This window comes from Suncus etruscus, chromosome X, assembly GCF_024139225.1.
Source record: "Suncus etruscus isolate mSunEtr1 chromosome X, mSunEtr1.pri.cur, whole genome shotgun sequence".
Lineage (NCBI taxonomy): Eukaryota > Metazoa > Chordata > Mammalia > Eulipotyphla > Soricidae > Suncus > Suncus etruscus.
The window spans coordinates 9,328,518-9,341,951 of record NC_064868.1 but is presented as its reverse complement, the minus strand read 5'-3'; the positions used below and the strand labels follow the sequence as shown (position 1 = coordinate 9,341,951).

The following is a 13,434-nucleotide window of genomic DNA, read 5'->3' as shown; positions in this document are numbered from 1 at the left end:
TTTGTTGACCTTGGACGAATTCTGTGCTACTTTGACATCTAATGTGGTGTGTTCCTACTGGACTGTTAATATTAAAGAATTTGGAGGTGTCATGTGTGGCTGCATGCTTCGGGAATTCGAAGATCTGTGGAGCTGAGCTTATGTACTGACATGGTGACGGCTGTGGGAGGTGTCTGTGACTGCCAGAGCTTCTGAAAGAACAGAAGGGTGAAAGGAGGCTGCATGCCCCACTCTGAGAAGAACCCCAGTTCTCAGTCCCCAAACTGGCATACTTGGAGATTTGATCTATTTGGTGTCTGTAAAGATCATTAGAAAAGGGGCTGAAAGATAGCACAGCGGTAGGGCATTTGCCTTGCATGTGGCCAATCTAGGACAGATGGTGGTTTGAACTCCAGCATCCCGTATGGTCCCTCGTGCCTACCAGGTGCGATTTCTGAGTGCAGAGCCAGAAGTAACCCTTGAGTACCGCTTGGTGTGACCCCCCCCTCAAAAAAAAAGGCGTTGATTGGCAATTGGTGTGGCTGCAATTGTGGATTATGGACATTGCTGCCATGGTTTTTGCAGGGCAGGGATTTAGCTCACCCAAACCCCAGGGTGCTAATATGGGTTCTTTTGAAGGAGGTCATGCTAAGTGAAATAGAAGGAAAAAGACAAATATCTGCGAATCTCACTCCCAAGTGGCATATAAAAAACAATGTCCAATGCAAACGAAGCCTTAGACTCTGGCCACAGGGATGAGGAATGGGCACCAGCAGACACTGGTGGACAGATGTGGGCACTTCGATGGTGGTAGTTGTGGTAACAATGCATCTATCAAACGAACATTTACATTCTTGTAAGTCAACATTACCTTACTAAAAAGAAAAGCAGAAAAATATAAGCTTTCATAAAGTTGTTATTGACAGAGATTTAAACTATGTAATTGTGTATATTTTTGGGGGGCAATGCAGGCCTATTAGAAAATAATATCATCAGACTCATTGTAAATACGTCCTCCTGTAAAAATTATTCTCAGCATATTGCTGATCGGAAAGCAAACTATGGGCCAGTTTGGCTTCAGATGATTAGTTTTCTGAATGCTAACTTGGGAAGACCATGAGCTGTAAACGCAAGCACATGCCTCTGAGCTTGTAACTTGAATTTATATATGGCTGAACTTCCTGAATTGGGGGTTTATTTGTCCATTCAATGGAGACAATGGTATCTAACTCATGGAATAAATGTTCTTTCTGTGGCACTTTTGCATTAGGATACCAGTTTTCTAAATGCTGATTTATGGTAGTTGAATTTACTTAGAATTAGTACTTATCAGATTCAAAAACTCATTTGTCAGGGGGAAAAGTGGATTTTTACAAGGTCACGAAGCACTCTGTGGGAAATGTCTTTTAATGGAGAGATCTAGCAGTCAGACTGCCTTCATCCAATTGTCAGACTGGAGAATGGAAAGCATTGTCAAGTTGTTCTGACATTATGTGTCCCTCTTGATGCAAACCTCTTATTTTTATCACAGTGTCAAGTGTCTATTGTTCTTGCCAGAAATGTTTGATTTGAGTGGTGTTGTAAGGAAACATAAAAAGTACGAAACATTTTGCAGAATTACCAGCATGAGCTCTTAAAAGGATTTAGTGTCATGAAGAACTGAGGTGGTGTGTGTGTGTGTGTGTGTGTGTGTGTTAAATTAGGGGGAGACTAATGAGGCATATTAAAAAAATAACACACAAGTGTTCATTAAATCCTGGACCAGACCAAGAAAATCCAGTTCTGTAGGTTATTTTGAGGCTAGTTGAAGAGACACTGGTATGAACCCCATGTTGTATGAGGTGGCGTGGGGAAATATCTCTGTTCTTTGGTGGGGTAGAAGAGGAATGTAGTACTTGATGGGGGATATGACATAATGTCTGTACCTCCTTTTCAGATCTTTAGGATGGGGGAGCAGGCAGGGAGGTGGGAAAGAAGTTTCACCAGCATTACTCACTGCAGAGCACTGGGTACTGGCACTGAGTCCAATTTGTTTTAAAGTATTTGATGGAAGGAGGTTTCTCTGCTGACATCCCAACTAAGCAGGATTTAGGAAAACATCAATTTTTCTCACAAGTTTGGTGCTTTCACTTAGATATATTTTCTGGTTTCTTTGTTGGGTAATTGGGCTTCTTATTTATTTATTTATTTATTTATTTATTTATTTATTTATTTATTTATTTATATATTTATTAGTTTACCCAGTCCCTCTGAACTGAAAGTTCTTGATTTTTAGATTTTAGACCCGTTTAATGAGGTAAAAAGGAAAACCTACCATATATTTGATATGACTTTTCAGTAAGTAATTTTCTGCAAGATGGAGGTGGAACTTGTAAGAAGGAACCTGAATTTCTGTGTTTCTAAGGCTGTGGGGGCAGGGGGGTTACTTGGGAGATGTGTGCTGAGTGGAACTCTCTGGAACATGAGTGATGCATTCTGGGTAGAGGGCCCATGGGAAAACCTGGTGGAGGCTGTTCCTCCAGCTTGGATCCTTCCCAGTACCTTCCTAGCTGAGCAGAGATGGGAGAAAAGTTAATGTTGGGTTGTATTCAGGCAGAAACTCGCATGGCACTGTAGTGTGAGCTGACTGAAGCCAATTTAGCCACCACTTGTAAAAGTAATTGCACGATGAGAGAAGGAAGAACTGATTCTGCTACTCCAGGCTGTGAAAACTAATTAATGTAGCAGCCATTCATTGAGCAAGTGAATATATTGCAAGTGTCACAAAGTGTGAGTCCCAGAGGACACAAAGGTTCTGTTCTTGCCTGGTGCTGGGCACTTGGGGGTAATGGAGGTGGCCAGTGTGTTGATATCTAGTGCAGTGGTGCTCATCACCCCCAAACATTGGCTCTGACCACATTACAAGGCTAGTGATGGGATAGGAAAGCAAGCTGGATAAAAGGGTTATGGGGGTGGGCGGAGAAATTTATTTTTCTCTAAACTCTGGGATGACTGAGTCTACTTTGCAGGTATACCATGAGTGATTGTCCTGCCCCTGAAATAGGCTCTTTTTGTTTGTTTTTTTGGGCCACACCTGGTGATGCTCAGGGGTTACTCCTGGCTATGTGCTCAGAAATCACTCCTGGCTCAGAAATCACTCCTGGCTTGAGGGACCATATGGGACACTGGGGATCAAACTTTGGTCCGTCCTAGGCTAGCGCAGGCAAGGCAGATGCCTTACCGCTTGTGCCACTGCTCTGGTCCCTGAAATAGACTTTTTAAAAAAGTTTATTTTATTGAAACTAATGTGATTTACAAAGCTTTCATAGTTGGGTTTCGGACATACATTGGATCAGGGCCAATCCCACCACCAGTGTCCACTTCCCTCCATCAGTGTTCCCCAAATACATCCCATACCATTCCCTGCACCCCAGCCTGCCAATAAAAGAGGCCCATTTTTAGTTTAGATTGTTAAAGTTTGGTTCTCTTGATTCTATTGTTGTTGCATTTGGCTTGGATATTTAGTTCTTTCCTTTTTTAATCTCCACAAATGTATCTGAAACCGCTTGGCTCCTAGCTCCACCCTTTCACATTTGTGTTTCGCTTCTTCCATTTAGTTTCTTTCCTTCTCCTCGCTATCCAGACTTTGGGGCCAAGACAACTTCCATTTAGACCTTGCATTTCTTCATGGAGTTATTCATTTATATAAGTGATATCATTCTGTATTTATCCTCCTGGCTTAGTTCATTTAACATCGTATCTTCCGGTTCCATCCATGTTGTAGCAAATTGCATGATTGCATCATTCCTTACAGCCCTGTAGTATTCCATTGTCTATATGGACCACTGCTGCACGATCCACTCATCTGTTGTTGGATTTCTAGGTTGATTCCAAGTCTTGCCTATTGTACAAAAAGTGCTGCAACAAATAGCAGTGTGTATACATTCTTTAGGATGAATGTTTTTCTGGGGGCTATTGAAGTTGGGGGTGATCTCTTCTTCAAAGATGACAGGCAGTGACAATGGTCAACAGTGAGTACAGCTTCTGAGCTTTGAGTCACTATGGAGGATCCAGACTGCACTTTGTAGCTGCAGCTGAGCAAACTATAAGGGGCCGATAGTGATATCGGATAATATACTGTCCCCGTCCCACCAAGACCTGGCCGATTTTTTTAATTTTTCTGAGGAAGTCTTTGAATACACTCGGCAAAGCAGCTTAGTTTATCTCTTTGAAGGGTTCTGAAACTTTATTACTGTTCAGCTCAGGAAGAAAGGGTTATTCCAGGCAAACTGGACTGTGTGTGAACTGATAGCTCAGCACAGTCATTTAATCTTTCCAAGCTAGCTAGAAGGAAAGCTCTTTCTGCAACCTGCACTTTTCCTACAGAACTGTGTCCGGGTTTCTCCCAAAGGGTTCAGGAACCAGTTTCTCTCAAAGGGTTCAGGAATTTTCCGAACTTCACTCCAGCACCCCAGTGGGTTACTGCACAGCTGTAAGCTGTAAAAAAGCAGATTCCACTTCTCCTCCATCTCTGGCTTTGCACACGAGAAAACAAACCTTGGTCTGTAGGTTCTTGTTCCATATTCAGAGTTTGCACAACCTCTAACCTAAGAGGGATCCTAACTGAGCACCACAGGTTTGGAGTTGAAAATAAAGAAGAGGGGGCCGGAAAGATAGCACAGTGGTAGGGCATTTGCCTTGCACGCAGCAGATCAGGACAGACAGTGGTTTGAATCCCGACACCCCATATGGTCCTCTGGGCCTGTCAGGAGCGATTTCTGAGCACAGAGCCAGGAGTAACCCCTGAGTGATGCTGGGTGTGACCCCCCAAAACAATAACAAATATTTAATAAAGAAGAGGAGTGGTGAGGCCCGTGTGATAGTACAGTGGGAAGGTCACTTGCCTAGCACACAGCTGACCTGGATTCAACAGTATGGCATCCTATATAGTCCCTTGAGCACTGCCAAGAGTAATTCCTGGATGCAGAACCAGGAGTAACTACAGGGCATCTTCAGGTGTGGCCCCCAAACCACCCCCAATAACACACACAAAGAGAAGAGGAGAGGGATCCTTTCATTTCTTTCCCTTCTTTTGGAGAAAAGCTTGGCCAGATGTGGAGGAGGAATAATATAAAATGATATAAAATACATCCTGGTCAATGGAGAATCCACCACCTTAATTTCTTGAAACATCATGCATCAGAATATTTCTGCCCACAACTTAGAGCTTTTTCCATGGAGAATTTATGCTTATACAGGTTGAGTCTTGATAAAACAGACACCTTATAAGATAAACCCGCTTTGAGGATTAGGAACCTCCTTATGGCCACCAAGCTTCTATACTGTAAGTTGCAGAAGTCTGGCGTGACTTTCTCTTTCTTGGAGCTTGACTGGGTCAAAAAGCCTGAGGCATATTCTTGGAGGTTTGGGGTACAGAAAGCAAGAACAGCAACCCATGAGGCCCTACCTCACTCATGTATGTATGTTCTCCAGTGATACATGGAACCAAGGAACAAGCCTTCAAGATTAGGGAGGTGATTTATTGATGTCAGTGTAAGCTATTAATCATAGAGGACCAGAGTGCTAGCAATTTTAAGCTTTTTTTCACTCATGACCCCTTTTTGCCCAACCAGTGCAACACAACTGAGCCTGCCAGAATCACCTGGGATTCATATTGCCTTTGATTTGGAATTAATTTTTGGTTGTTGGGTATTTAGAAATCTTTTTTTTTTGACACCCACATTCAGTTGTGTAACTGACAATTTAAGAAGTTGGGCCATGAGTCCGGTGTGGTGGCACAAAGGGTAAGGCGTCTGTCTGCCTTGCCCATGCTTGCCTAGGATAGACCGTGGGTCGGCCTCATGCAAGGCAAACACCCTACTGCTATGCTATTGCTCTGGCCCCTATTCTTTTTTGTTTGTTTGTTTGTGTGTGTGTGTGTGTGTGTGTGTGTGTGTGTGTGTGTGTGTGTGTCACACCAGGCAGCACTCAGGGGTTACTCCTGGCTCTAAGCTCAGAAATTGCTCCTGGGATGCCAGGAGTCGAACCACTGTCCTGCATTCAAAGCAAACACCTTACCTCCATGCTATTTCTCCGGCCCCTCTAGCCCTTATTCTAGACAATTCTATTCATTTGATTGCCTCATGGCTACAATATGCTGGAAATTCTGCCTTTGTCTTGGAAAGGAGATTTTAATGGAAAGTAGTAATACAAAGACCCAAGAAGTGAGAATTTCAGATGTATGCAAAAGGACAGAGCAAAAAAAAAAAAAAAAGAACCTAGGAAGCAATCACCCAGATTCAATAGTTCTCAGCCTGTGGTCCTGCTGGTTTCATTCATCCTTTCCCCTACTCCCCTTTCCTCTTTTATGTGCAAGCAAATAAAGTCACTATTATATGATGAAGAGGTACAGAATAGAATAGAGTTTTATGTGCATCTCCCTCTTCCGCCCTCCCTCCCTGCCGCCCTCTCTATCTTCTTCCTTCCTTTTTCTTTTATTTCCTCCCTCCCTCCCTCCCTCCCTCCCTCCCTCCCTCCCTTCCTTCCTTCCTTCCTTCCTTCCTCCCTTCCTCCCTTCTCCCTCCCTCCCTCCTTTCCTCCCTCTCTGACAGACTACATGGGGTGCCAGGTATCAATCCTAGATCTGTTGTATGCAAAGGCCAGCACCTTACCCACTCAGGTCCTCGGAATAGCAAAAGCTTTCTGACCATCCAACCACAAAAAGTTAATTCCAAATTGAATCAAATCATTGCTGGCAGAACTTGACCATGTTGCATTTCTCGAGAGAAAAGAGATTGAGGTGTTGAAGTCCTGCAATAGAATAATGTGGGAGTAAATGGGAGAATAAATGTCATTTGGTCTCTTGGGAAGGTGCTACTCAGAAATGGCATTTGAGGGGCTTCAGAGATAGCACAGTGGTAGGGTGTTTGCCTTGCATGTAGTCAACCCAGGACAGACCTGTGTTCTATACTTGGCATCCCATATGGTCCTCTGAGTCTGCCAGGACCGATTTCTGAGTACAGAGCCAGGAGTAACCCCTGAGCACTGCCAGGTGTGGCCCAGAAACAAACGAGAAAGACAGACAGAGACACAGAGAGAGAGAGAGAGAGATGGCATTTGGCTTCAGTTTGGGGGAGTGGGGGAGAAATTATTGAACACTGGTAGGTATTCTACTAGATTCATGTAGTTTTTCAGTGTTTTATTTTTTATCCATACCCCCACCTTACCCTTGTTTCCTTTCTCCTGTGGCCCTTTCCTGTCCTATATTACCCCTTCCTCCCAGTCTTGTGCTTTGCCCCTGCTCCCATTTACTTGATTTTCATCTGTGGTCCTTTGTGCTGTTCTGGAAGACAACAGGGGATTGAGATATTCGGATTTAGTATTTTGCTTCACCCCATCCTATGAGTGAGACAGTATCTATTTTACTTGAAGAAATGAGATTCAGGCAAATTAAACGAACTGTTGACAGCTCTAAAATTAGTTTCTTCCTTGCAACCCCATCTTGACCTCTAGATTATTCATTTCAGTATTTTGCATCAGGTCACTGGATACTGATGTATAGAAGAGTAAGAAGTGTGGGGAAAGTGGGAGAAGCCAATGGCAGCCCCAAGATTGTGTGCCCAATGTGTCATGGTGTGAAAACTAGAGAATATGCCCAAGGCCACAATGTCAACAGACTGAATGCCATGCTGAGGAGACAGAATTTGATTCCTGGGGTCTAGGTATCCAAGCTAAGGTATCATTAAGCTTGTGGACAATAGTACCAGCCTTTTCATTTTCTATTTAAAAATATTTATTTTAAATTTATTTAAATTTATAAAACATTAAATCAATTTTCATTGCTCATTTATACATTTATAACGTATTTATATGTATACTTATATTTAATAAATTATTTAATTTGTTTATTTTAATTTCTATTTAAAATTATTTTAGGTACTATGATTTACAATAGTTTACAATTTACAATAATAAATAATTATTATATATTATATTATTATATATATTATATATTATATATAATTATATAATTAAATAATAAGTTATTTAATTTGTTTATTTTAATTTCTATTTAAAATTATTTTAGGTACTATGATTTACAATAGTTTACAATTTACAGCTTCATGCATAACACACCTGAGCACTGCACCTTCCTCTGGTATGCCCATTTTTCTCCACCACTGTCCCTGTTTTTCTCTCCCCAACCCCTCCCCATCCTATCCCTCCCTGCTCCTTTTCCTGTGGGATGCTTCTACAGAAGACCAGTTCTCATTTTCTGTTGTTTTGGACATCAACTTGGGAGTGGGCACACCCAACAATACTTAGGAGTTACTCTTGACTCTGTTCTCAGAGATTACTACAAGATGTCAGAGATCGAACCCAGGTTAGCCATGTGCAGGGCAAATGCCTTAACAGCTGCAGAATCACTCCAGTCTGTGCTATGCTTTGAGCATTTTTTATAACTTCATATTTTTAGGGGCCGGAGAGATAGCATGGAGGTAGGGCGTTTGACTTGCATGTGAAGGATGGTGGTTCAAATCCCGGCATCCCATATGGTCCCCCGAGTCTGCCAAGAGTGAATTCTGAGCGTAGAGTCAGGAGTAATCCCTGAGTGCTGTTGGGTGTAACCCAAAAACCAAAACCAAAACAAAACAAGAAAACTTCTTATTTTTATAGCCCACATATGAGAGTAATCATTCTGTCTGTCTTTTCTTTCTGACTAACGTTCACACAGTTTGAAACTCTCCAGATATGGATCTGGAGATACGGATCATGTAGTAGAAAACTGCATGATTTCTTCTTTTCTGGCAGTTGAGTAATATTCCATTGTGTGTATATATACTTACATACATATATATTATATGTGCCTTAGTTTCTTTATTCACTCATCTGCTCTTGGGCACTTGGGTTGTTTCCAGATTTTTGCTATTGTGAATAGTGTTGTGAATATAAAGGGTACACATGTCTTTTCTGAATAGGGGTTTCCAAGAAATGGAATTGGTGAGTCATATGGAAGAACAATTTTGGGCTTTCTGAGCAGTGTCCATATTGTTTTCCAAAAGCCTGAACTTGTTAGTATTCCCATCCACAATGCATGAGGGGCCCTTTTCTCCACATTTCACGCCCACACTGGTTGTTTTTGTTGTATGTGGTGTGTGTCAGTCTCACTGATCTGAGGTGATATTTCTTATTGTTTTGACTTGAATTTCCCCGAGAAGTGATGTAGAAAATTTTTCATGTTTTTTGGCTATCCGTATGTTTGTTGGTGTGTGTGTGTGTGTGTTTGTGTGTGAAAATTTCTGCTCACCTGTGCTTCTCCATTTTTTGATGATGTTGAACTTTTTTTTGAAAGGTGCGAACAGTGTTTTATATATCTTGGATATTAATCCTTTATCAGATGGGAGATGGGCAAATATTTTCTTCCAGTTTTGGGGGTGTCCTTATATTGTCAGCTTTTGAAAGGAGTATAGTGGCACTATGAAGGATGAACTACAATTGGAAAAGAAACTGAGAGAGATGGAAGAAAATTATTCAGGCATTATTTATCAAGTATAAACTGTGTGACAGGGAGTAAGAGGGAATGAAAGAATGAGCTACATCTTTATTTCATGGTGCTTAATAGAGAATCAGTTATATGTAAATGGCTTATGATCATCTGAAAAATGTCATCTGAAAATACAATAAACTTCATGGTTCTTAGAAAAATGCAGACTAAACCTTCAGAAGAATCTACTCCTATCAACACAGTGAAAACATAAAAGCCTAAAAAACCAAGTTTTGCTGAGGGTACTCGGCAATCTGACTTTCAAATACTAATTCAGTGTGTTTACTAAAGCCGAACATAATGCATAGCTGATAAGTCAGCCATTACCACTCCTACGAGTAAACCACAGAGAGATGTATTCCGTGTCCATGTGTTTCATGTGTATGAATATCACAGTAGCACTAGAATATCACGGATTGCTCAGCAGCAGAATAATTTATAAGACAGTCACATAAACCTTACATAATAACTAGAAAAGAGTGAATCACAGTTTCATGAAATGGCTGAGGGGAATGTCAAACAACACGGAAGAAAGCATCCAGACTTGAGGGAGGACGTCGTCTGATTCCTTTTATACCAAGTTCAAAAATAGGCAAAACTATACTGATCTGTGGTATTAGAAGTCAGAAAGATGGTGTGTGGGCAGAGGTTGAAGACACTGCAGTGAAGTGCTTGTTTTCTAGAAGGCTGTCATGTTTGATGGCTCCAGGTGGATGCCAGTTGTGTCTCTTAGTTTAAGAAAACCCCTCGAAATAGATACTCGACACTTATGATATGTAGGCTCTTCTGTATGAATAGTAAAGCTGCACTAACAAGATAAATATTTAAACGACTAGAAAAGATTATTTAAGTTTCCAAGAGCAGCATTTCATCTACGGAATAGTTCTGATCAATTGTGATGTTGATTTGATCTAAAAATCGCACCCAAGTTCTTTTCCTCCCACAGGAGGAGTGCCAGCTCCGTTTGTTGTGAGAACCCCAATTAATGGAATCAAGTTAAAAAAACTTAAAAAGAAATATGTTCTTGCCTGGTTAAACGCACAAATTCTATTTTAAACATTATCTCCTGGTTGCCAGGTGAGACCCAGGCAGGCCTCGTTTTAGTGTGTTTTGCTTTATTGAGCTTCACGGTTATTAAAGACTCCCCACCCCCTGGTAAAATGGTCACAAATTGCTGAAGGCCCAGATGGTGGCTGGCATTTTCTTTTTGGTTTTGGTGCCACATCCAGCAGTGCTCAGGGCTTATTTCTGGCTCTATGCTCAGGGATCACTTCTGCCAGTTCTGAGAGAAACCATATGGGGTATTGGGGATCAAACCAGGGTTGGCCATGTGCAATGCAGTGCCCTTTTACTCTGGTTTTGGTGGCTGGCATTTTTAAAGCAATGCAGTATTTTTATAAAACTTAAAGTATGTCCTTTTTTATCTTTTTTCTTTTTTTAAGACACATGCCATTGCAAACTTAATAGACTGAATAACTTTTATCTGCACAGGGAAATGAAAAATTTAATCTGCCTCACTTTATTACAATATTCTTTTATTGCTATGGTCTGGAACTGAACCCACAATTTCTCCAAGATGTGCTTGTATTAGGGGAAGATTAAACAAAGGAAAAACTCTGGGTCCTGGAGATGATTCTATGGTAGACTCAAGTGGATATGGTTAGGATTAAAGATAAGTTTCTGATATGCCTGATTGAGGTCAGTGATTGAGGTCAAGGCTGCAGAGAAATGATCAGGTACAAGGAGCTATGTATGGGAACAGGCACATTTCATGCTTTGATCTGAGGCTTCTTTATTCTCTGAGATGACTTCAGGTAGCCAGGTACAGCTGAATTACCCAGCAGGGTTTTGGAAAAGTGCATGCAGCAGCCCAGATGGTAGGCTTGGAGAGAATAACTTGAGGACCATTTGCGTTTGGATGATCCTTGAAGCCTAGAGAGAATAATGTCAGTCAGCAGTGGGGCTTCTCCACCAGAGCTTCATAGTAGAATTGCCATATAAACTTTCCCCAGATACCCATGCCTGGACCACATCAATGGCCAATTAAAGCTCTGTTTTTGTAGGTGGGGACTAGGTGTCTATGTTTTTCTCCTCAGGTTTTTCTATTATGCAATAACAAACTGAGACCAATAAAATAGACCCTGGTGTGTGTAATGAATGTACACTTTTACCAGCACTGCTGTTTTGCTCTCACGAGAATGAGTACATTTTTATTTGTGAAGACACTGAGGACTGAGGACTTAAGTATATTTTTTGTTTGTTTTTGGGCCACACCTGGCAGTGCTCAGGGGTTACTCCTGGCACTGTGCTCAGAAGTCGCACCTGGCAGGCTCGGGGGACCATATAGGATGCCTGAATTGCAACTGGAGTCCATCCCGGGTTGGCCTCGTGCAAGGCAAACGCCCTACTGCTGTGCTATCACTCGGCCCCAGGACTTAAGTATCTTAAGAAGCTAATTAATGGTCAGGCCTGGGTTCACACCCAACTCTTTTCCTTCTAGTCATTTGCAAGGCAAACTCCCTCTCTGCTATGCTATTGCTCCAGCCCTGATGAGGTAGATTTTTTTTTCCGATGAGGTAGTTTTAATAAACAGTATCTGACAGTCTATTTGTTAAAAGTATTGAATAAACAACCAGAAAACATATGTATGCTATATGATGTTTCTAGAAGAATATGTTTTTCTTTGAGACAGATGATATTGGGAGGGTTTTATTTTTATTTTTTTAGAGTTACTGTTATTTGAATTTCAGGGTATCTGTTTGAACTGATGTCTTAAAATTCACTGAATATTTAATTTGTCCTTTTGTAAACTGTCAATTGCATATGTAGTTAGATCTGCAAATGAAAATATTTGTATGGTACTTTTTTTTTTTTGGTCATCTCTCTAAGTAAGCTATAATGATATGGCTTTAAAAAAGTATTAGGCTGGGGGCCGGAGAAATAGCTTGGAGGAAAGGCGTTTGCCTTTCATGCAGAAGGTCATTAGTTCGAATCCCGGCATCTCATATGGTCCCCCGAGCCTGCCAGGAGTGACCCCTGAGCACTGCCGGGTGTGACCCAAAAACCAAAAAAAGAAAGAAAGAATTAGGCTGACCACCTTAGAAAGAATTCACTCTGCATTTTGATCATCTTGGATAATCCACCAGTTGTGATAATAAAGTAATCATCTCTTTTCACCCCAGTGACTTTCTAGATTTTGTACATTAGAATCCACCCCCTGAAAAAATTAGCTGAAGAGTCACAGCCATTTTTCCAGTTTATTTTTATCTTCAAAGGAGAAGGAAAAATCATTTAGGCCTGAGACCTCCTGAGGAGTGAGGATTTAATTATCCGAATTGAAATCTCCCTGTGATCTAGAGGCTCAGGAACCCTATCTTGTGCCTATGCGGAAGTCCCCCCCACGGGACTTTTGGGGGTGCTGCTGTGTGAAATCCTCAAGGTTACAGTGTATCTTGTCTCATTTTCCTACTATGAAATGAAGTTTTCAGCAGCATGTTTCTTGTCTGTTTGCAGATCACAGAATTGTGTGGTGCCAAGCGGGTTGGATATTTTGGTCCGACACAGTTTTATGTTGCCTTGAAATTAATTGCAGCAGCTCAGTCTGGCCTCCCCGTGCGACTAGAGAGTGTTAAATGTGGTAAGTATCTCACTTGAATTTATGCCAGTTGTCCCCAATTGGTGATTTATTGATGAGTCATGTATAGTGGGGTTGAGTCCTGTTTTATAAGCTCTGGGGGAATTTCTCCTGGCTTCTTCCAGATCTTCCTGTAAAAGTAAATATCACCTTGCGGGGATCTTGAGTTTCTTTTTTTCCTTTTTCAAATGGGAAAATAATATTCAGTGACCCGAGCTGTGTTCCTTGGAGCTGACTGGCAGTTTAAAATAGTTTGTACTTCAGCAGGAAGAGACTGGGACAGTAACCTCTCTCTAGA

At 41.4% G+C, this 13,434-nt stretch overlaps 1 protein-coding gene across 2 annotated transcripts in view; it reads left to right on the top strand.

Annotated features, from left to right (window-relative positions):
• The window catches only part of REPS2 (RALBP1 associated Eps domain containing 2), a 236,594-nt gene that overhangs the window by 60,363 nt on the left and 162,797 nt on the right, over positions 1 to 13,434 (top strand). For both annotated transcript variants that reach the window (XM_049766790.1, XM_049766789.1), the window contains exon 2: positions 13,016 to 13,139. In XM_049766790.1, the coding sequence (XP_049622747.1) occupies positions 13,016 to 13,139 (124 nt within the window). The remainder of the gene's footprint in view (positions 1 to 13,015; positions 13,140 to 13,434) is intronic.